At 39.3% G+C, this 25,478-nt stretch overlaps 1 protein-coding gene across 1 annotated transcript in view; it reads right to left on the bottom strand.

The window, feature by feature from the left end:
* Positions 1 to 17,125, bottom strand: part of DLGAP2 (DLG associated protein 2) — an 85,828-nt gene extending 68,703 nt beyond the window's left edge. The window contains exon 1 of the mRNA XM_042888188.1: positions 16,109 to 17,125. Within this exon, the coding sequence (XP_042744122.1) occupies positions 16,109 to 17,110 (1,002 nt within the window). The 5' untranslated portion in view covers positions 17,111 to 17,125. The remainder of the gene's footprint in view (positions 1 to 16,108) is intronic.
* Positions 17,126 to 25,478: the final 8,353 nt, after the last annotated feature.

Here is a 25,478-nt window from a genome sequence, read left to right as displayed (position 1 = left end):
CTCAGCAGTACCCAGATCAGTGACAAGGAACAATTGGCACAGTACAGAACAGAGGAAGGTCTGTGAATACATGAGGAATAACTTCTTCACTTTGAAGGTCACAGAGCAGTGGAACAAACTCATTGGAGGCTCCTTTTTTGGAGATGTTCAAAACCCACTCGGTCTCTTTCCTGTGCAACCTACTTTGAGGAATCTGTTTTAGCAGGGGGGTTGGACTCAATAATCTCCAGAGGTCTGTGATTTACTTAAACAATATAAGCAACTCACTGAAATCCATTATAATGATTTACAGTTAAAAAGAAAGATGCAGCAGAACACTTTGGTGGACCAGGGCTGATGCACTTGGCAACATCAAATCCTTTATAAGCATAATGACTTCCTATATATTACAAAGTAGAATGGCATTATTTACCAACACACTATAAATCAGAACTTCAAGTAAAACATGTATTAAGGAGTTTCTGCAAAGCAAGATGCCAAATAAAGACTTTCAAGTCAAATATTTTTCAGACCTAAAGACAGAGTTCACTGTGGAGCTCAGTAAATGTTCCCATTGATTTCTGCAGGATTGGAGTTCAGATTTAAAGAACTAACATGATCCCTTGTCATTTTTGCTGCCTTTCAAGATATATGAATCAGCCACACAACAGGTGAACTGGAGTAGTGCTTTGAGTCCCAAAAAGGGATTAGGGAGGAAATGAAATGAAAAAAGAGGGTGAACAAGTAAAGACAGAGATATTAAAGAAACAAGCACAGGAGAGAAAGAGATACTGATAATATGGTCAGTGAGAAAGATGAATCAGACCACAATGAGCAGAGAATGTTAGAGGGGAATATCAGAGAAATAAATTACGAGTCATATTCCTATATGAAGTAACAAGATGGAGCATGAATCTAAATGAATTATGGCTTAGATCGTACAAAGAAACAAAGCTTAAGTCTAAGATTCTGTGAAACCTTAATTATTATTCAGCTTTGGATGGTGGTTGGATGAATAGCATGAAAATTTCTGTCCAAACTTGAAACCTCTAAATGTGATACATCCTCTTCATTTCCTTTCTAAAACCTAACACTATAAGTATGTTGGAGGAAAGACTTTGGGGATTCTGTGAAAATTAAGAGGTATTTACGTGTAGTAGTACTTGCAGGAGTTAGTCCCCCAATATATTCAGTATAAATATTTTTAAGCATTATTATCCACAGCTGGCAGTACAGTTTAATGTAAAAATCAGAATTAAAAAATGATACTATGAAATATTAATGGATATCATATAAACAGGCTCTCACTGTTAAAAGCTCTCTATTACTTATACGTCAGCAAAGCTAAAAACAAGTTCCAAATCCTGAAAAAGGTTTTAATGGACATCCAGATAAACAAGGTATACAGATAAGGATAGGATAAGAATAAAGGAATAAATACAGGCTTAGTTGTGGTGCTTGAAAGTGAAAGCTTATTTTAAAAGAGAGGAATGACTGATTTTTCACATTAAAAAGCCTTATAAAAAACAAATATTAGAGTCACATGTCTTACTGTTATTGCTAATTACGTTTCTTATACTTTCTGAATTCGTAACTTAAATGAATTCCAAAGAAAGAACTGAAGAATCCCTACTCTATTTGTGCTTGTGATGCTGCACACACACACACACACACCATGAATCCCGTTATAACCATAATAAGCAGCTGACTATCACACAAACCTGTTATTGAAATAGAAGCATTACATACAATTAAAATAGGTATGCTTTTTTTTTTTGTTTTTTTTTGTTTTTTTTTTTTTTTTGTTTTTTTACTGTTGTGCCATACAAAGGAACAGAATCCAACAAGCACAGGAGTTCTGAAGCCTGGCAAGGAAGTTTCACTGCATGTTCTCTCAGATGTCATACCCAGCCTATGAAAACATCTGGAGTCCATCTGCTGTCTTCAGAAACAATTAAGGGCCATTGATATTGTTTGTCCTCACAGTGCAAGAAAAGAAGCAAAATCTGAGCCCCAGTTTGGCCAGCACTGGTTCATTAATGACTTTAACTGATGGGTTAAATATTCAGAAAAATCCAGGCAGTCTCAGGCTGCACCGTAGCTTTAAAGACAAGTAGTACTATAATAGTACAGGAAATAGTACAGGAAAGAGTTTTCTTTATACTGAAGTATTAACGACAATGTTTTACAGCAAATGTGAGGGTCATTATATGTGTATTTTCCAAAATATGAAAGTGCCTTACAGCATGCAGAAATACTTTCTTACAATGGTTACCAGCCCCTGAAATTCCCATCTGCAGGGTTTGCAGCTGCTAATTGGGAATAATTACCCTAATTATCTACTTGCATATAGCAATGAGTGCTGATATTTATAACGTTGAAAAAAAAAGTCTTCCTTCTGTTCTAGACGTTAACATGAATTCTTGTGTATGCAGTTTTTACCCACAGAGGAGTTAGACTGCATATTACCATGTGAATTTCCTTTTGTAAGAACAACGAGCTGACAAGGTCCAGATCTTTTCCTTTATTTTTGCCACTGGCTGCTGATTTCATTATAAATACTGCAGAAAATCATGAGTTTCTTACACCAATTAAATACATTGTTGCTACGAGGAGCAAAAGGATGTACAGAAAATGGATTTAATCATTCTGATTTTCATTCACTGCTTATCTTAGGTTTGTTACTGAGGTCCAGAATCTGGTACTTAAAACTTACCTTATTACATTTTATGTAGCAGATCCTAGAAGTGAACTCCAGAACCTTAGGTAGGAGCCCGAATTTGCCAGAAAAAGTGTCTTGGAGAATTAGCTTCTTTATAACAGTGTGCAAAAGGAATCAAAAGATCCCTTTAGTTAGTCAATCAGAAGTCAGAGTATGAAGAAAAATCTAAACTCTTTCCTCTTTATAGTGTTCATTGTATCCAGTTACAGGCAGCAGAAAGGTCCTTTTGTTGTTTCCCGTTTAGAACCCATCTTCTGAAAATTAAATTCAAACTTTTTTTCTTCCCGTAAAATGCTCAGAATTACTAGAAAAGGTTCAGTAGAAGAGGATTTTGTGTATAAGAAAGTGTGTTGCAGCAATCATGACCCAGGCAATTACCTTGTAAAAAGGGACCTAAGTTATAGTCCTGAGCCAAACGCTCACATGAACTTTATGCACAAGCATTACATTGTGGATAATTTGAAGAAAAAAAGAAATGCCCTAATTCTAAGCTGCCTTAGAAATGCCTTCTAAGCTGGGAACTGGGAAAATGTGGTTTGGAGCCCAAATCTCACAAGGTAGAAACAGAACAGAGATCTTAACACTGTGAATTTGAGTGTTCTAGAGTACAGTTTTTTACATTTCCCTGATCTAGAAGAAAAGCTTTCACCCTTTTGTTTTTTCTGAAGTCCTTTGTGTCGGTGTGTCTTACTTTTGCTTAGATTACATTGATCAGAACAGGGCTGAAGGAGGCTTGCCTTCAGACCCCTAATTGGGCTTCTGCAGTAGGTCTTCCCCAATTCTCAAATTGTGTACATTCTCTATATGTAAACAGAAGTACATCTATGCAGAAAACAAGAATGAATTCACCAAACTTCTGGAATCATGGAATTGCTGATGTTAGAAGGGTCCTCAGAGGTCTCCAATCCAGCCTCCTTGTCAAGGCAGTGTCAGGTACAGCACACAGTCCAGATGGGTTTTGCTAAGAATGGAGACTCCAAAATCTCTCCAGGCAACTTGTTCCCATGTTTAATCATGCTTATGGTAGAAAAATGTTTCCTTATATCTAACTATAGATGGGAAATCTAGGCTCCCATTCAGGTACTAGTGTTGGCAGTCAGAATACTCAACCTTGCATTTAAAAAACACTGATGTCAAAACTGGAAGAATCAATGAATCATTCATTCTTCTGGAATCTGACTACTGTTAATTCAATGATCTTAGTTTAGGATTTAGCTAAAGAAGTCAAACCAGCAACTGCCACTGGCCTGTCAAAATAGATCTACCCCTGTTGTTACACGCACTTCTGTGGCATTTGGTCCCAGTGCCAAGAGTTTTAAAGGTGTTCCACCACTGAATTGCTGATCTGCTTAAAATATGGCATACCATTTTATTATCTAAAATGAAACACTTCTAAATATATGGCTTCAGCTGAGGAAGCTGACTATCACTTCTTCTTATTTCTCATACTGAAAGGTTAAAATGAGAATTACCTACCTCAGAGGAGTCCTGTGAAATTTAATTAGTATGCAGATGTAAAATGCACTGAAATATTCATTTTGACCTAAATCTTATTTCAGTAATATATATTTCACATTTTACTAGAAGCTGTCTGTGCATGAAATTAGACTACAGATGATAGAAAGAAGGGTAAGATAGGAAACAGTACGTAATTGATACGTAATTGTAATTTTATGCTTTCTCTGTCTGGTCAAGATGACCAAAAAAAAAAAAAAAAAAAGGACAATATCTGAAATGTAGGTAGATTTTTTTCTCAAGTGAAGTCTTCTTTGAGAAGCCTTAGAAGAACAATCTCTGTGCACAGCTGTAAATAGGTGAAACAGATGAAAATCTTGCAAGGCAGATTGAAATGTTCTTAGCATGGTAGGAATTTTCTTGGTATTATAATGAGAGTTGGGAGTTGGCTCTATGTTTTTAAAAACTTAACAGAAGAAGGAACAGTGACTAATTACTAGAATTTTCTTCTGAAATTAATGACATTCTACTGGCTGTGGATGCTAAACACTACTGGTTTTTACAGGGTGTTGAGCACATTATCTAAAAATAAAGCTTTGTTTTCTCAGTAGCTAACCTTATGCTTGCGTCTCAACACCATTCTCAGAACACATTTTAATCTACGTTTCCTGCATTTTGTTTTTTAAAATGTGCTGATTCATTTTTCAATGAGTATGAACTATACAATGAAGCCATTCAAAAATCTCTACAAAATATGTCAGGGACTCCTCCTCACCACTAGCAATGCCAATCCTCTTAATTAGCTTTAATTTTCACATGCCACCCCCTATTCCCTGAATGTCTTGACAACTCAAAAGTACAGAGAGTTCTTTCAGCGTTCTCCACAAAGTCAATCAACATCAGGATCAAGGCAGGACCTAATCTGAGAATGCAAGCTGTTTTTGTTTTACCTGCAATTCTCCCTGTACTTTGATATGAATAACCATAGTATGACAGGAGGATGAAGAACATCACATAGATTCTAAACAATGTAGGCTTTACAATGGCTTGCAAACAACAAAACTTGAAATCAGGAATCTGGGAATCGATGGACTCACAACACTCATGCACATCACAAAACATAAATATAATATTCCAGCTGGAAAGTTTTCAAATAGAAACAACAGTGCCAGTGTTCTTTACTGCCTGATTTTAGTTTTTCACAGGCAATCCCACTCAAAGTTCCTCTCCTTGATGAGAAAATCTACATCCAGTGTAATCGGGATTGTTTGCTCACCACTTTTTTACTTTCTAGAAAACAGAGTTCCTTTCATTAAAATAATACTTATAACAAACAAACAAACAAAGTGAACCAGCAATAGGTTTCCTGATTGGTTTTCCAGCAGCAATGCTGCAATTTGTAACCCAAGGATGGTTAAATCATTGAATCCTTAGTGTTGGAAACGACCTTCAAAGGTCATCAAGTCCAACTCCCCTGCAATTAACAGGGACACCACATCTAGATAGGTTCCCAGGGCTTGATCCAGCTTCACCTTGAAAGTCTCCAGGGATGGAGCATCAACCACATCACTGGGCAACCTGTTCCAGTGCCTCACCACCCTCACTGTAAAAGACGTTTCCTTTATGTCCAACCTAATTCTACCATCTTTAAGCTTGAAATCATTTCCCCTTGTTCTATCACAACAGACCCTCATGAAGAGCCCATCCCCTTACTTCTCAAAGTTCCCATTTAGATACTGAAAGGCTGCTATCAGGACACCTGGGAGTCTTCTCCAGGCCGAACAGCCTCAGCTCTTTCAGCCTGTCCTCACAGGAGAGGAGTTCCATCCCTTGGATCAGTTTTGTGGCCCCCCCTCTGGACTGAGGGCTCCAAATCTGGATGCAGTTCTCCATATGAGGCCTCATCAGCACAGAATAGAGGTGCAGGATAACCTTCCTTGCCCTGCTGGCCATGCTTCTTTATGTGCAGCCCAGGCTACAGTTGGCTTTCTGGGTTGTGACGGCACGCTGTTGGCTCACATCCAGCTTGTCATTCACCAGAACCCCCAGGCCTTTTTTGGAAGGGCTGCACTCAATCCTTTCATCCCCCAGCTTGTATGCATACTGTTGCCTCAACCCAGGTGCAACACCTGGCACTTAACCTCATGAGGTTAATCTGTGTACTGCTCATGCTCATGCTTGTGAGGACAGACTGGCTTTGTTTATATTGTTCAGAGCAATGTGTGGCAAATGCCCACCTCATGACATACTGTGCTTGTACAAAGCAGACTTGCCATTCAGCTAGCTGCAAATATTATGCTCCACAAATTTCATGATACATTGCTGGTCCCTTCTGGGATCTTCTGGATATGCACCATGCTGGCACAGTGAACCAAGGTGCAGTCAGATGTCAGCAGTGAGTTTGTCCTCACTCTGACTTTTCCTTGCTAAGCCTGGAGCTCACTGATATCATAAATACAACATAAGCTTGAACCGAAGGGAGAGCTTTGGTTGTGCTTAAATGAGAACACAGGGACAGCCTGTTAATCCAAAACATAAAAACAGTATGAATTCAACCAAGCACGTTAGGTTCTGCTCAACTATGTATTTCCTTTTGTAATTGACTCAGGATGCTGCCTCATGGTCAGCCTAAGCTGATGAAAAATATACTACCATCAGTGTAGACTGGACAGGTTTTCCTTAACCAATATTCAGCTTTTCTAGCAAACCCAGTAGTTGTAAAGTGATTTAGAGTGTTGGTTGGAAAATAACCCTAACAAGAATAATTAATTTTTTATCTGAACTAGTGAGGTGCTGCACAGTCATCAGTACTAGAGAGGGTAAAAATGGCATGATGACTGCTTTATGGTGAAGATTCACTGTCTTATGTGGAGGCCAAACCAGCCTGCAGCACCCCACATCCATACTGCTTTGCAATCTGTGTCTCCAAAGCAGCATGTCTTCTGAGAACAGTCTCTGATCTGCAGTATGTCCTGATCTGTACCCAGGAGCCGTTTAGGGAAATTCTAGCTGGCTGAGATCAAAACAGTGCCTGAGAGGCCAAATAACAAAACAGCATAAAGAATCAGGGTGTAGTGCCAAGAAACTTTTCCGAATACTATTCAGTATAGTAGTTAGATTGTTGGAAGCTTTAAAGGTCATCTGGTCCAAGCCTCCTTCAGTGAACAGGGATACCTACAGCTAGATCAGGGTGCTCAGAGTACCTATAGTTACAGCAGGTTGCTTACAGCCCCATCTAGCCTGACCTTGAGTGTCGCCAGAGATGGGGCATCCACCACCTCCCTGGGCAACCTACTCCAATGCCTCACCACCTCTGGATGGCATCCCATCCCTCTGGGGTGTGGACTGCACTACATAACTTGGTGTCATCAGCAGAGTTGCTGATGGTGATTTTGTTAGTATGGATGCAATCTAAGGGAGCAAGTGTTTCAATAATGCACAAGCCACAGAAGCACCAAAGACAGAAACTTGGAACTTCTCATGCTTCTGAAAAAAAAATGCAGCATTTCTGCCAGTTAATTTACCATAGTCTCAACCCCAAGGGTGTTTTTTTTTCTCCTTGTCTTGTTGGGCCAGCTCATTGCCGCCTTTTCGTTTACACCTTTCTCCTTGAATTTAATTAATTGAACTACAATGCAAATTCTGCTCAAGTCAATAAAACTAAGCATCACATTGCTGAAAGACCTACACTGAACTGCAGCTCATCATTCATTGCAGATGAAAGGGAGTCAGGAATACACCTACAAACAAGGCAGTAGAGAAGGTCCATAGAACCACAGCAACTGAAACTAACTACAAATTTTGCTGATAGATGCTTTTGGGAAAAGTAGACTGAGTTAATTGAAATATATCCGCAGAGTAGATGGAGCCAGCTATCTGCACAGTACAGTGAAGAAAAATTACAGAAAAGGAAAACACTCAGAGTTGAATTTATGACAATTAATAAAGTAAATTGTAAATAACAGTTGTGAGTATTTGGGAGGTAAAAGAATGATACAGCATTTCAGCTGAGTAATATACAAAACTACAGCATGGTAGAATTATGGACTGGCATATTATTTGTTCTCCATGTGCTTTAAAGATCACAGGCGCCAGGAAGAAGTATTAAAAGGTCTTCTATTTTGTTGTTTCAATTTTGTCAGACATTAAGCAGAGCTGAGGAAAAACTGACTGGAAGCTAAGCTCCCCTGAGAGATGCAGGACTGCGCATGGACATTTCTTCTATCCTGGGTAAATTCTGCCTTTTCCTTTTATCTGGACTGAGAAGTCCAAACAACATGGATATGCATGTAAGAAACGTGTGCAAATGCAAAACTTATATGTATGGTAATGCCTAATTTGTACGATTCCTGCTGTATCTTCTCTATGAATGTGAGGTAGAAGTGAGAGAAACAGAAGTCCCCCATTGGGAAGCTACCTTTTAGCTACTGCTTAATGCAGAAGAGGCCTGGAAGGATGTACAAGTGGAGCCATACAGTACATACACTGCACCTAAGGGGCTCTGAGAAAAGAGAGGTCTGATTTTCTGCTACCTTGGAAACTTATGCATTAGAGTTGGTGACACAAACATTGATATTTGCATAATTTTTTATGACCAATGAAGGTGTGGGAGACAAGACGACCACTGTGTGATGTTCATGTTCCTACTGTGTCCTTTTCCAGCCCCAGTCAGAAGAAGAAAGTATAATCAGTCCACTCAATGCAGTATCTCTATACTGCATGACCTACCAGTAAAAATCACCTACAGATCCTGCTGCAAATGTCTTTGGCTTTACCACTGTAGATACAAAATTCAGAGTTGATTTGTTACCTTATCACAGAATCACAGAAACAGAAAAGAAGTAGGAAAAGACCTACAAGATCATCCAGTCCAACCATCCACCTATCACCAATAGTTCTCACTAAACCATATCCCTCAACACAATGTCTAAACATTCCTTGAACACCTCCAGGATTGGTGACTCCACCACCTCCCTGAGCAGCCCATTCCAGTGCCTGACCACTCTTTCACAGAAGTAGTATTTCCTAACTTCCAGCCTAAATCTCCCCTGGTGCAGCTTGAAGCCATTCCCTCTAGTCCTATCACCAGTTGCACGAGAGAACAAGCTGACCCCCAGTTCACTACAGCCTCCCTTCAGGTAGTTACAGAGAGCAATAAGGTCTCCCCTGAGCCTCCTCTTCTCAGACTGAACATTCCCAGCTCCTTCAGCTGCTCCTCATAAGCCCTGTGCTCTAGACCCCTTACCAGCTTTGTTGCCCTTCTTTGAACCCATTCCAGGGCCTCAATGTCTTTCTTGCAGTGAGGGGCCCAAAACTGGACACAGTACTCGAGGTGCAGCCTCATCAGAGCTGAGTACAGGGGGACAATCACTGCCCTGCTCCTGATGCAAGCCAGGATGCCATTGGCCCTCTTGGCCACCTGGGTATACTGCTGTCTCATGTTCAGAGCATTATCATTACCTGTGGGCAAAATCCATACATCACTCATTGTCAGTGAAGTACAGAGTGAGAAAAAAAAAGGTCCATAAAGGAAAAGAGAGGTGCTCCCCACATACTTAAAACACATGGCATCTCCAAAATCAGACTGCAGACGTTGCAGAGTAACTATAGAGCTAGACATGCAGGAAGAACCTAAAAGGCAGCATCCTCAGGCCTGACCTATAAATCTGTATTAAACAGTGCATTTTTAAAATCTAAACAGAAAATTATAGTTTTTATTTTTTTTCCTATTGGTTATAATAGAACTAGTGGAAAAAAAGCATCTTTAAATGTCTTTAAAACATAAATAATTTTAAAGACTATATAAAACATGCCTTTCATACATTTTTCTCATTATAACTAAGAAGTGTTTTGTACAGTTAACTCCAAATGACTGCAATTATTTAGAGCACAGAGTGAAATGAGTGACTTCATTCTGTCTAGCTACTAGGTGATGCTTAGTTATCTGCATACTTTCAAAAAGATCACTTCTCCTAGCAGGGACGTTGTCCACATGAACCTTCAGCCATTTAAACACATGCAACTGCACTTGAAAAAAAAACCAACACAGCTATAAGTACAGCACCAGGTGGAAAAAAAAAATATCAAAATAATATTTATGAATGCTTCACTATTTTTGTGCCATTACCTTCTTGCAAGAAAACTCATGCTGGCTGTCCAGCAGAGGAGCCAGGTGTGCCCAAGGCAGCTGCCAGTAGCACAGGAGGGCATGCAGTCAGCATGGCCCCAAGCTTGCACTCTCATTTGACAGATGTGACTGGCCCAGGTGTATAAAATATTAACTTCTGACTGGAAATTTCTCCAGCGACACCTTTGGGTAACAACTGCAGAGGTCAGCCTTCAGCTTTGCTGAGGTTAATGTCAAAAAACAATTTGGCAGCACATGGTACTAACATTTTAAAGGAGGACAATTCTGCCTGATTAAAGGGCAGTGGGATCACGGCCTCCCTTTTCTGCTCCCAGCCTTGATGCTTCTGCAGTAGAAGGGCTTTGTTTTGGCTGCTAACAAATACTAACTCTGAGATCTTTCTATTCCTGTTCAGAAAAAAGAAGCTTCAGCAATCCATTGAAGTCAGTATGAGCTTCCTAGTACGCAGACATGAAGGCAAGTGCACTGTTATATCACTGATTACTAAGGTAATTTAAGACATCAGTAGTCTAAGACAATGGCTTAGTCAGAGCTTTACAGCATCATTGATAGAATGATATTGGTTGTTTTTTTTGCCTGCTTAGGGAGAGGGCAATGCAGCCCACTCCATTCCTGCTTTGGGAAGGCACTGTGTTAGATGAGATGTCCCTGTGGGACTGTACTGGGCTGTAGATAGGCAAACAGCTCAGCACATGTCCATGCTGGCTGAGGATGCAGACTGCCTTGCAATCCACACAAGCCTTTTCTGCTGTGGAAACAGCCCAGTTAATTTGGTCATAAATCGTAGTGAAGGCAGTGTGGGTGATACTGGCTCAGACAGTAGTACCAAAAGTCTGCTAGCTTTGGCTGGTGGAGTACTGGATGTCATTTTTGTAGCTCATATATGGGTGTTATGTTGGGCCAACAGACACAGTCTCATTTCTCAGCATTTCAAAAATGAAGTGCTGAGAAATGTCTTTGGGTTCAAACCCATCCTCGCACACCAGGGGAGGAATGCAGTGCAGCACGTGCCTTTCCAGGGCAGCAATTGAGTTTGTGGGACTATGCCGTGTCCACAGATGAGTTCGTGGAAAAATGCAACTGAGAGCTTAATGCCTATTACTCCATTGGCTTGTCCTCAAAACTCTTCTCCATACAAGTATAGTTTAAACCAGCAAGGAGCCTTGTTGAAACTGCTGTGTTTTTTTTTTTTTCCTTTTTCTTTTTTAAGAGACCAACTCTTGAGTTTCTCTTTCATTCTGTGGAGTACACAGCTGACATTATTACCCACAAGCTTAGCAGTGCCAGTGCTGTAATGGATGACGCTCGTTCTTAAATGCAGTAGGAAGACAGGAGTGGGCTGAAGCCATTTTTAGAACAACATGCTATTTTCTTTTTCACTGCTGACTCATTCACTGTACCTTGTGGTATGTTTACCTTGATTGCTTGCTGCTTCACAGGCTGCTGAATGGCTGAGGGAGGAATATTAATCAGGAACAGGCAGCACCGTGCTCCAGAACTTCAGAGATGGTAACTGCTATGCTTTTGGCTGTGTTTTGGCTTTACTGTAGGAATCAGTTTTCTTTAACTAACACTCACAGGTATTTCAGCCCTGGAAACTATGAGGCACACTTCTGTATTCATAAGTTTTGTACAGCTATCTAGTTCATACACTTTTTTTTTCTTCCTGTTGAAAATCTTTGCTTCTCACTCATGTCAAGTTAAAATTAATCCATCATTGCACTATGTATGCGTTGAACCTAATTAGCAAAACCAACCAATGAAGATAAAAGAACTCTCAAAATTCATCTATCTTTTTTCTTTACATATTTTACATTAAAATTAAAATGATATGGAGAGCAGTAACAGCCACTACAGTTAAAGCTACACAAAAGTACACTTAAAATATGTGTGTGATCTCCATGGATTATTCTGCCTACGGAGAGAGATGACAAAAACGTTTGGTGCACAAAAAATGCATTTGTAGCTCAGTTTGTCTGCATTAGAAACTGAAATTGAAGGCCTATAAGTAAAACTTGCTAATCATTCACAAGATTTTAATAAATGCTATCAGTATTCAGTTACAAAATGACTGCTCTCTGCTCTTGAACTGACTGCTGTGCTAGCTAGCTGGTCCGGGTTCACGTTACAGCTAAGGTGGTTTAACAGCTAGCTGGAGCTCAAAGGTACTCCCACTCATCCCTGCTCCCTTCTCCAGTCTTCATGGTATCAGGAGTGATACAAATCTGGTCTGGTAATGAAGTTTTAGATCACAACAACAATCAGCTTCATACAGCTTTATGCCTACTAATTTTGTTCTCTGAAACTGGCCATTTTAGGGCAATTCCAGCCATGCTGAAATAAGGTAAATGGTCTAGGTGGCATGGAGAACAGTATGACCATATATATGATCATATGAACCACCCCTGACTTGGACACTGCCTGAGCAGGAACCCTCCAGCTACAAGGTGTGTGGGAGAGCAGGAATGTGAGAAGCCCTACGAGAGAGCCAAAGGCTAGCTTGGAACTTTAACAGGTTAAAGAAATGCCTCCTTTCTGGTCTAGGACATGACTCAAGCATATAATACACAGATGCTTTTATCACCTCTTTTCTCCTGTTTTTAATCATCTGTGAATACGATAGAAGCTCGTTTCTTAGAAAGCAATTTCCCTTGTTAATCCTTTGAAGGTTTGGTTTTAAGGAAATTACAACTCAGTAATTACTATGGAAGAGAAAATGGAAGCTCAGAGCAAGACAGACAGAAGGTGGTTTCAAGTACAGGTCTAAGAAAATGCTGTGCACTTCTAGCTAAAAACAATGTTTGCCAAAATTCTCCAGTGTAAAACACAAGTAGTAATATTTCATTGATGATATTGAAAGAAAAACTAAGACCACTGGATAGAAAAATGACTCAGATCCAGTTGGCATCACTAAGGAGAAACATCTTTTAATGACATGTGCTGTAATTCTATAAACACAAGGATCTAACAAATACCTGGGGGCTTCATGCTTAACTGCACACTTATGTACCTCAGGGAAACCACTGCTGCACAATTAACTTCATAATCCCTAGAACATTCTCATTTCCAGATATTGTGGAGCGCTGTAGGAAACTCTTCTGGCTAGGGATCCTGAGACCTTTCTCTACCTTTCTCAATTTCTCAACCTGGTGATTGTTTTCATCCAGTCATTATTTACTGATGCTTCTTTCACTGCTGTAAGAAAAGTTAAATATCCTTCCCTGGTTTTGCAGACAGATTCATTGAAATCTGTGCTGATTAACAAATTACATTTCCTGGGTCAGAGAGAAAGTTCACGGCAGAGCTAATAATGGGATTTATATCCCTGGTCTTAATGATTACATTGTGACAGTGCAGCATCCTTTAACAGAGAAGTTTCAAGCCCTTGCATTTAGCTAGGACACTGACAGAATGGGGTCCCTTCATTTGTTTGCTGACCTTTGGCTAGTAAATAAGCAAGCCAATCAATCTGAAAGATATCAACGCACTGAATGCAGATTCTACAAGCATATATTTTAATTGAAAATTTCACAGTGAAAATTCATGACATATAATTCCTTGTATTATTGCTTTGGACACAGCTATAAATTGTTTATTGTAGTAACTGAGCCTTTAAGTCTAGACAGATTGACACTATAGCATCTCTGTGAATTACAGAATGGTTAGTATCCCATTTTAAAAGAAGCTTAAAGCCAAAGATCACAGAGGAAGTCTCTGGTATAGCAAAAATCTAAATTCATATCTCCCAGATTTTAAATTGGATGGACCTATCAGTTGATGAACCTTTCTAATTGCTGGATGAAACTTCTTTCTAGCAGTTATCCCTGATTCACCAAAAGCATAAAACAAAGACTTCTGGAAAAAAAAAAAAAAAAGTAAAAAAATATTTTCCTGTTCCCTAGGCCTGCCACTGGGCTTGACCCAAAGCTTAGTAGTAATGAAGTTAATGTTTGGGCTCTGTGTTTCACATTCACTTGAGGATGCTGATAAAGGATGGAAATAAGGGCAGGGTTCGCGTAAAAAATAGTGGCTTCTGCAAGGAGAAATTGTGTTGTAAGAGTGAAATAATAAAAAAACCAACCAAACAAACAAGGAAACATAAAATCACATAATTGTTTGACTTGAAACATGATGAAAAGGAAATCAAGAAACCCAACAAAGATGCAGAAGATGTAGAGTTCTATGAGTGGAAGTATAAGGATATCACACTAAGGAAAAAGCCAGCAAAATCTACATTTCTTCATAATGTAAGATCCACATCCTTGGTTTTATAACACAGACAGAAGTGGAGGTCTCTGTACAAGATACACTTCCAGTTCTGGCTCATTGAACTGGTTTAAAACTTCCAGGGCAGGGCAGGTCATTTTACATGCATGAGAACTGGACTTGGATATGAAACAATATTACAGCTGTCAGCCTTAATGGGAATCAATTTGCATTGAAATGTTATGAGGGTTGCAACTTATTTATTTTCCTTTCTCTTCGATGACAAACTTTCCCTCTTTAAGTAGGAAGATTGATCCTGGATGGCTGCATACGTGTTTGAAAAGATCTGTCCCTTCAAGTGTGACTCAGTAAGATTGGTCCCCTATTGCTCAGAGGGAAGAGAGTTCCACACAGAAGTAGGCAGCAGTCTGTGTCTGTTGGCTTTTGCAGAGCCCATAGGAACTGGAGATCTCTAAATACATAAATCTGGAGTGAAGATTTGCCCGTGTTAATGTGAGAACCAGTTAAATTCTGGCGAAAGTTCATTAAAAAGAAATTAAAAAGAAGATACTCGGAACAACTTTGGCTTTGCAGGCTGTACTTGGTAAATCTACCAAGGGGAATATTTGTATAATGTGTTTTTTCCAGTGGCAATGACAGCTAAAGAAGTTCCCCCCCAGCTGCTTCCTCTTTCTGCACAGCTCCCACTGCAGTTCTCTGTATGCCCTGAGGTGCTAATCATACTTTCATGGCACTTTGCTGTACCTACACCATGTAAGTGGTGTAAATGTACAAAAAGAAATATTTTGGAACTATTTTTTAAACCCTTATCAATTCAGGATTCAGATCACTGTGCAGCATCATAAATGGTTACATCTGCATGATTCTGAGGCAGCAAATGGCAGCAAGCAACACATTAAGAGTTTAAATCTAGGAGAAAGTGAGAGCTGCTAGAGAAAACAAGAGTGGGGAACATCACAAATAGTTTGAGTACTAGGACTGAAATACCTATCTTCTCAAGGTATTCCTGTAATTATTAACAAGCATAGCTTATGGTATGATTTCAAAAGAAGCTCAGCTCAATATGATTTTGATTGACCCAGTCACTAAAAGGAACTTTGTGAGTAATCATCATCAAGACAAAGCAATTGAGTATGCCAGTAAATGTATTCTCTTGTTACTTAAACAACCTGGCGAAAGGAATAAATTAACACAAAAATAGGATTCCACACCACCTGCTTTTAAAATCACTCATTTACAGTTGTACTTGACACATTATTTCTAGCTCCAGACTGCTGGGAGAACTGCCTCTTTTTCAGTCTGAGCTATGGATTTTAATTGGGATGTGCAGCACGAACTCTGAAGATTGCAACAAATTTCCTGATCTTAAACTAATTTATATCACATCTCCTGTATTTATTTATTTAGTGTATTCCCTACAGAAAAAGAATAAAGCAAGAGTTTTCTCACTGTAATGGAACATTTGCATTAAGTGAGACACAGATGATCATCAGAGAGACACATGACTTCTGCATTTTCACAACTATGCATCATCTGTGTTGCTTTTCCCATTACAAATGTTAAGAAAATCTGCTTACCTGAAGGTAATGGCATGGCCTCAAGGAAGGTTTGATTTCCTGATGAACCAGAGGCTTATCTAAGTTCAGTGATGATTTGCGATAAGCTTCTTTAGCCTGACTTACTGTAAGTGTGGACCAAGAACTCCTTTTCATATATTTACTATCAGGGGTCATTGCTAGCCCTTCACAAGCTGAACATTTCACGTCATTGTTACTTTTGGAAGTCTTCAATGACAGATCCCCAAAATGTCCCTGGAGCGCCTCAGGGTAGCAATGGGATATATGATCTGCATGGTGCCTATTTACCACACTAGGGGTTCGATAAGTGCTATCACTGTCCAAATTGTCATCAGAGCTCCACCAACTGCTCATTCCAGATTTATGCTTGGTTTCTGGTTTTCGCTCCTTACTTTTACTCCTTTTGCTATGCTTGGAATGGTGCCCATGATGATGATCGTCCCCTCGACTGTCTCCCTTTGTTCCATTGACATTGCCCTTGGATGATCCTTCCAGAGAATGAGATTTAGTAAAAAGTTTCTGGACTGAATGAACGAGATGGCGTATTCTTCCTGGGCTCTCACTGCGTTGTTCTGCAGCTGTTGAGGTCCTCTGGTACTGTAAAGTGTGAAACCCATCCCGGTGAAGAGGAAGTTGTTTTTCAAACTGGTCCAAAAGGTTTGCAGGAATGCGGTTAATCTTAGGGTTACCGTGAGACATGGCGCAGTCGTCTCTTGTGTCGTAATGTGAGCTGTAGTGCATTCTGGGGAAAGTGCTACTTGACATGTGATCGCCCATTACCATGGGCATCATCATGCATTCAGAATGAATGGAGCTGCGTGGCGAGCAACGATGGTGGTCCATCGGGCAACTCTCCGTGGGGCTGAGAAGATACGATTGCCTTGGTTCCTGCCCATGGTGAATATGGTCGTGGGTGTGTTCACAATCTTCAGGGGATGCTAAGCCACAAGTATGAGCTGAACATAACTGTGGTTGGTTGCGACTGCCAGATAATCCTTTCATATTCCTCGAAGCAGGAGAATATCTTTCTTCATTGAAGTGGTGAGAAGGCGACCATGAGTACTGCTGGTCTGTCAGGAAAACACAGAGAACCCATGTTATCTGTCTGATTAAAGGATTAACCTGAAAAATCCAAGCATACTGAAAAACTAAACTATTTTTCTCTATAAACTGGATGGAAAGTTCCATTGTTCAGGAAATTTCATTCACCACTTTAAAACATTAACATTATTCACTGCAAGCAATTTATGAGGTAAATGCAGCTTCCTTCCTGTTTGCAAAATTGTCTGCCAGCAGCTCTACAATTTTATGAAGTTATTCATTATGCAAATTTTCTCAAATACATTTAACAGATACATTCAAGTATTCGGTTTATTATTTGATATTTGGAATTCATATGTCACGCTTTGTGGCTAGTCATTTAAACTACACGGGTCTCGTTTCTATTTCTGGGGTTTCTCAGTTGGATATCTCAATCTAAAGATAAAGTCATTTTCTTATTACACTCAATTTCATTTTCTTAAATGAATCTCATCTTCAGGATCTCAATTTCACTGTTCATAAACACAAAGAAAAAGCGCAAAGAAGAAGAATATGAACATGCTGAAATCAAGCTTAATTTTTGTATCATTAAATGTTTTACGAATAAGCATTTCATACTATTGGAACATCTGTTATCACTGGTCCAGATCTGTTACCATTACTTCCGTATACATACTATCTTCTCTATTAGGCCATTTTTTCCTCTGATGTCCAAATTACTAAATATTTATTCTAAAACTCTACGTAATTCCAGATAGAACGTAATTCTACGTAATTCTACGTAATTCTAGATAGATAGAATATTTTTAGGTAGAAGCTACAGGTTATTATACACAATTATTTGTTCCTATGGGTCATGTGCTTTAAGCTGTGGTTATTAAACAAGCATGATTACTCAATAAAAGTAGCTTGTAAGTGAAGATTTTGATACTCAAGCCTTTGATATTTTTTTCTTTCATGCAATTTCTTGCAGCTGTCAAATGCTACAAACAAACAAAAAAATCAGTTGCCTTCTTCAATTTCAGCTTATTTAAACAATAATTCAAAATCAGATAAAGATATAGGATTCATGACAGTTCTTCACAGGATCAGACAGATACATAAGTGTTTATGCTTACAACCCATTCAGCACAGTCTTTCTGCAAATATGCTCTAAAAATTCTAAGTCAACTTGCACAAGTGCCTGATACAAAGAAATTGAAGGCCTGGTCCAAAATGGAAGCCAGACAATACGCACTTATTACATATAGCAACATAACCTGACACTGAACGTCAGCCTCCTAGAGATGTCACAGTAAGCAGAGCACTTTGAGAGGCATCTATGTCAAAATCATATTCCCACTGCTGGTGAAAACTCAATACCTGCATATTGTCCTGAAACCAATTAATATCTGCCTTTTTCCAATTAATAAATGTTGTAATACCTTCAATAGAGAAAGCAACTTGTTGCAAGTCTTTAGCATCAGCAATCTTATAACCCAATGCTCTAAATTTCCTATAGTAGTAGATGCTTAGTTAATTTTATTACATCTTAACTTCAATAGAGCTCCACATCATGTTTTAAAATTAATGTAGAATTAAACTAATAGACAATAAAATATTCATCTTGGTTGCAGCGCTGCTGCACTAAAATCAAAGATGGTCTTGCGTCCTAAAGTTACCTCTAGTTTTTATCATGGCATGAAATTGATACTTGTGTGTATATATCCTTTTCTGCTTCTATTTTGTTTTTATAACCTTTTATTTTTAATTTTTTTTTGGGCTTTTCAAAGTAAAATAAAAATTTATTACTGTTCATTACTCAATCTGTTGTACTCTTTAGCTTATAATTTCCCTCATAAATGAAGTTACAAGAAGGAAATAAAATAATTTTGATTATCCAATTAAAAGTTCAGCTATATATAGACAAAGCAGTAAATTATAACAGTGTATTGAGATTAAGCCACATAAGTAGCATTGTAATTAATGGTACTTAACCCAACATATTACCAAACATTATCAAGGGAATAATAGCGGTTCACATGTTGAACTTAGACTGTGCTTCTTGTAAAGGGGTTCCAAAGCACTTGATAGAAATTACTGCATTAGTTCTTACAATCTCATGAGACACAGAAGGCACTCTTCTCACTGTTCTCTTTTTGCAGGAAAGGGAAGTGGAACAGAAGCAATGTTTTCCAAAAGGGCCATGGATTTGCTAGTTTTCATTTCACAGTTGTATGAGTCAAAGGGAGGTGGAAGGAAACTTCTCCATCAATCTGAGACACAACAGCAAAAGGCCTCCCAAAGACTTTTAATTAATATCTCGAACATCTTTGAAAGAAGGTAACTCCTGCACTATGAATTGCCAATGCATTTCAAAACAAAACAAACAAACAAACAAAAAAACCACCAAAAAGCCTGAAGAGAATAACAAAAAAAGAAAGAATGCAAAAGAAAAAAAAGAGCCAACAAGAAGGATCTCATTTAAACATGTTCCGTGGAACAGAACTGCCAGTTCTTGGTGATTTCTTTTGGCCTCGTACACCATATGACACAGCTCAGAAAGCTTCAACATTTTCATCCTGATATATCCTTATATATATATAATATGAGATAGCCTGATTTGCTGGCCTGCAGTAGGCAATGTAACAGCACCTTTTTGATTCTTCATGGCTTCCTATCATTCAAGCTCAGTGTAATTAACTATAGAAAAAATACATTTTTCTGTATGTTGCTTCTATAGACATGTAATTATGTCATTGTATATGCCTCAGGCAATTTCTGGTGCTTTCTTTTATTTATTTATTTATTTATTTTTTAAACACAGCAGCCAAAAACTGCTATAGGTATTTCATAAGCATAATCAAAGTAATTAAAAACTGAAATAAAAAAGGGGCATTTTCTAAAAGTAATTTTCCCATTTTAATCTGCCAGGGAGAATATCATAGAATGGTTTGGGTTGGAAGGGTCCCCAAGGATCATAAGTTCCAACCCCCTGCCACAGGCAGGGCCACCGACCTCCAGATCTGGTATAGACCAGGCTGCCCAGGGCCCCATCCAACCTAGTCTTGAACACCTCCAAGGATGGAGCACCCACAACCTCTCCAGGCAGCCTGTTCCAGCACCTCACCACTCTCTCTGTAAAGAACTTTCCCTGGCATCCAATCATCTAAACCTTCCCTCTTTGAGCTTAAAACCATTCCCCCTTTGTCCTGTCATTGTCTACCCTTGTAAAAAGTTGATTTCCCTCCTGCTTATAATCCCCTTTTAAATACTGTAAGACTGCAATGAGGTCTCCTTGCAGCCTTCTTTTCTCCAGGCTGAACAAGTCCAGCTCCCTCAGCCTGTCTTTGTAGGAGAGGTGCTCCAGCACCCTGATCATCTTTGTGACCTTCCTCTGGACCCTCATCAGCAACTCTACATCTTTCCTGTACTGGGGGCTCCAGGCTTGGACGCAGTACTCCAGATAGGGTCTCAAGAGAACAAAGTAGAGGGGTACAATCACCTGCCTGTCCCTGCTGACCACCCCTCTTCTGATGGAGCCCCGGATACTGTTTGCTTTTTGAGCTGCAACCACACACTGCTGGCTCGTGATATGTTTTTCATCCCCCAGGTCCTTCTCTGCAGGGCTGCTCTCAAGCAGTTCTTCTCCCAGTCTGTATACATATTGGTGATTTCTCCAGCCCAAGTGCAAAACCTTGCATTTTGCTATGTTGAACCTCATTAGGTTCACATGGGCTCACCTTTCAAGTCTGTTGACCTCTCTGGGTGGCATCCCTTCTTTCTAATGTGTCAACTGCACCATTCAGTTTGTTGTCACCGCAAATCTTGCTGAAGGTGCACTTGAGCATCAATGTCATAGATGAGTCATCGATGTCAGTGATGAAGAAGCTGATACTGAATAAAGTTCCAAATTACTTTACATGTGTATCTTCTAAATTTGGGTTCTGCTCGGGAACCTGTTCAATGTCAAAGGCACCACTACTTTTTCTTATAAGCTATCACAAAATTTTCGGAAATTTTGTCTTATTATAGACATATTTGTCAAGGTACCCTTGCTTTGCACTATTCATTCAAGATTTTTGGAAGGTCTGTTTCAGGGCTCAATGAAACAGTTGAGCTATGGCTGATCGAATTACTGTATGATAGCAGACCAGAGTGTAATTGACCATGTGCTAGCTCTTAGCCTGCCAGAAATACAAAGAAAAATGTGCTAGCTTGAAATTCAATTAAGTTAACATGCTTTTGAAGCATTTGGAGGGGGCTAGAAATGTGCCTATGGTCAATGCCCACAGCTCAGCTGAAACACTTGAAAAACTTGAAACACCATGATATCCATGTTGTTTGTTTTTTTCTTTTTCCCTCCTGAAATGTTTAAAGAGAAAGTTAAGATCATAAAATTTTGTATTAAAAAAATAGCTAATCCAGTAATACTCTAAAAATATCAAAGTAATTGAGAGTACTAATATCTAGTCTCTTAGAGAAAGTGCCAATGTCAGAAGCAAATTACTGATGAGAACCAGAAGAACAAGCAAATATAACCCCATGCGGACAGATGAATGGAATCAGAAAGACAATACAGGTGGGTACAGCAATGTCTTCCTTTTTTAGCTTCTTTCAAAGCTAAATGGAATCTTTTACTGTCTTCAGTGGATATTTGGCCAGCACATAAAGACTATGTGGGACCTAGACTGGTAAATCAGGGAGAATCTGGTAATTCAACAATCCTGAAAGTCTCTTTAAAAGTTCTTATTTCCAGAACCTACTGCACTGATATAAGTCAACATTTAACCTTGACAGACACAAGGACTCCTGCATCCTTTCCTATCTACTGCAGCTCTCTCTCTCTGGTATCCTTTGTACTTTTCTGCTTTTTTCTTTTTCTTTTTTTTTTTTTTTTTCCTGGTTATTCTTCTGTACTTTCTGATGCTAAAACAGCTGCTCTCATATTCCAAGCAGATGTTAGTTTCCCTGTCTTCAGAGCCTGGTCACAGTTTTTAAAGCATTCAAGCTTCTTCCTTGTGTCAGTCAGCATCAAGGGGAAAAAGCGAGGTGCAATGACCAAAAATATTGTTTGAAATGAATTAGACTGAATATGAATGTGCTATGATAAAAGGGTCAAAAACCTTTAAACAATAAAAAATCCAGGTTGCGCATCTCTGAGTTCCTGGAACACTGTTCTTTGCTAAAGGGAATCAATGGAAAAGTATTGGAAATCTCTGACATTCAAAACAAGTGCATTTTTGCAGAAATTATTTTTTGCATAAATCTTTTAATCTGTTATGCACTGAAAGAAAGCTTCAGGAGCAGAAAATTAATACCTGGAAATACTAATTGGTGCCTTATTTTTTGCTTTTTTTGATTTATTTTTCTGCAAAATACTTCTTTTTATTTCGAAATTAGTTTAAATTGCTTTAAGCTTCTAAGCCTCTTCGTAAGCTGCTTACCCATCTGAAACATTTTTGCCATTTTCACTGGAGTAGAAGCAGCTCATTTGGATGGTGTAACAAACAAAACACAACGTGAAAAGGAATACCTAATCTAGTTCTGGAAAAGATGTGGTATAGAAAACCATACAGCTGCACCATGCAGATTAATTAGTACTTCACCTCGAATTAATTAGTACTACACCTCGAGTACTGTGTCCAGTTTTGGGCCCCTCACTGCAAGAAAGATATTGAGGCCCTGGAACGTGTTCAAAAGAGGGCAACAAAGCTGGTGAGGGGTCTGGAACACAGGCCATATGAGGAGAGGCTGAAGGAGCTGGGAATGTTCAGCCTGGAGAAGAGGAGGCTCAGGGGAGACCTTATTGCTCTCTATAACTTCCTGAAGGGAGGTTGTAGTGAGCTGGGGGTCGGCCTCTTCTCTCGTGTCATTAGTGATAGGACCAGGGGGAATGGTTTCAAGCTACGGCAGGGGAGATTCAGGCTGGACATGAGGAAGTATTACTTTTCAGAAAGGGTGGTCAGGCACTGGAATGGGCTGCCCAGGGAGGTGGTGGAGTCACCGAGCCTGGGGGTGTTCAAGGAAAGGCTGGATGTTGTGTTGAGGGACATGGTTTAGTGGGAGCTATTGGGAATAGGTGAACGGTTGGACTGGGTGATCTTTTAGGTCTTTTCCAACCTTAGTGATTCTATGATTCTATGATTCTACTTCAGTGTATTAAGAAAAAATACCTTCGCAGCCTAGCCTATAGCTAATATAAATATTGAATGTAATGAATGCAAGTAAATTAATCAGTTAAGTATATCTTAGATATTACAAATGCATACATGAAATGTTTTTGCTGGAGGTTTGTCTGTCCAAGGACTGCAGTAACCAGTTCTGTATCCTCATTACCTTGTGACATTTCTCTTGGCTTTATTCTAACCTTGAAAAGAAACATGTTCAGAAATTGAGAAGACTGACTAACCTGTCAAGTGCAAGGAAGAAAATCTGAAGCACCTTACCCTGCTATTCTGATCTCAAGAGATTTCTAACCTGTGTAACACAATACTTTATACAGAACTTACATTAAAATGGAGAGATTGGGTGATTACCTAACTTTAACCTCCAGCTTTTGAAGAAGGCTTGTATTTTCTGTTACAATGACTTGATGCATTTGCACCGCAGCACTACCTATCTACAAATTTCCATCTAACACCTCAGGCTTCTTACTTGAAATATTGAAGTTTGAGGGGTAGCATTTCCTCAAAAATAGATAATCAGCTCTATCAGGGCTATCACAACAAGGTCGTCTGCAGCCAATCTCTCTGTGCGCTCAAGGAGAGGAGCAGGCAGTTCTGAGGGCATAAAGCCAAGCACCAGAATGCCCAAGGTTTGTTTGATAGCCCAAGATAGACTTGGGCTATCAAACAAACACAGTCATGGGCTCTATTTGAATTCCTGTCTCTTTCTGACACTTAAGCACCTGACACAAGCCTGAAAAAGAAATGCCTGTCTACTCAGTATCCTGAGTGCTCTTTATGATAGGCACACATGGCAGTGCTTATACCAGTAGACCTAAAAGAAATCAAGGAGGTTATCAGTCCAAAGTAAAACTGCCACATTGTAGTTTCAGACAATGTAAGTCAGACTTTTCCAACCAAAAAACAGATATGATTTCAGGAATAGCATGGGCTATTTATTTTGGAATGTGATAAACCAGCATGATTCATCTCAGTCTGAAGTATATATATTCATCTCAAAAATGTCGGATGAGTGCCATCCTTCAAATACATATTTATCTCTGCTGACTACAAGGAAAGCTGCAGATGACAGGTTCCAGTGCAGAAAACTACATCATAAATATCTAAAGGTAGGTGATCTGAAGCAGATGTCTAATGCTAAAAAATGGAAAATGATTTGACAGCCCAAACTAATTCAGTGGAACCACATGATGAATAATGTCCAAGGATAAGATGTTTTTTATAACTCCTGTGTTAGATAAAAATGGACATGCAAATTCTATTCCTAAAACAGCATCAGTGACCAGAACATACTAATTTGGAGCAAAGTCAGAAAACCCAAAGGGAGAAGTAAGGAGCATATGGAGTGATGCCATTTATTTAGTGCATTTGGAGTTTTGAGCGCTGACGCAGATAACTGCAGGTGGAACAAATATTTGATGGTACCCAATTATATCTTTCAGTAGAACAATTCTCGTACTTCAGCTCCATCCATCTTTCAAACAGAGATTAGTAGATTGGCAATTTAACATCACAAAAGATTTATTTCTGAGATAAATAAGGGTGTATAGGGAAGGTGTATACAGTAATGCTGCCATGAGTGAAAAAGGTGTCTTTGATATGATGGAGGTGGAAGAATTGAGGATGGAGGTGAAAGAATTGAGATACAGAATACTCCAGGCCAGGTTGGATGGGGCCCTGGGCAGCCTGGTCTAGTATTAGATATGGAGAAAAAGTACCAATCACTGGAGAAGGCTGTGACCAGAGACATGCTGAAGCAGGGTCAAAACAGACTTCTGCACAGAAAACATATGTGAAAAAGGAGAAATGTGGAAAGCAAGAAAGCATAGAATGACACCATCCCCATACCTTACAGGAAGGAAGAGCACCTTGACTTGTATGGTGTAAATGAGGCACAGTATTTCTCCCAGGACACGACAAGGGACAGGACAGAAATCCCAGAGAGACACTGCAGGAATTGCAAGAAGCTCCAGGGGTTAAAGTGGGGGGAAGCAAGGAGCCCTTGGGGTGATGCAAAATTAATTTCCATTGCTTTGAAGTGTATGATGTCATAGCACTAGTATGTACGTAACAAACAGCTCTGCACAGGGCTTTTCAGGTTCAAAGTACATCACTGCTATCCACACAACAGCACTGTGGCAGAATTAAGTTCACAAAATGAT

Source organism: Lagopus leucura, unplaced genomic scaffold (genome assembly GCF_019238085.1).
Source record: "Lagopus leucura isolate 7727_CA_CO unplaced genomic scaffold, USGS_WTPT01 Super-Scaffold_73, whole genome shotgun sequence".
Taxonomy (NCBI): domain Eukaryota; kingdom Metazoa; phylum Chordata; class Aves; order Galliformes; family Phasianidae; genus Lagopus; species Lagopus leucura.
The sequence above is the reverse complement of the archived record's forward strand: the minus strand, read 5'-3'. Positions and strand labels throughout refer to the sequence as shown.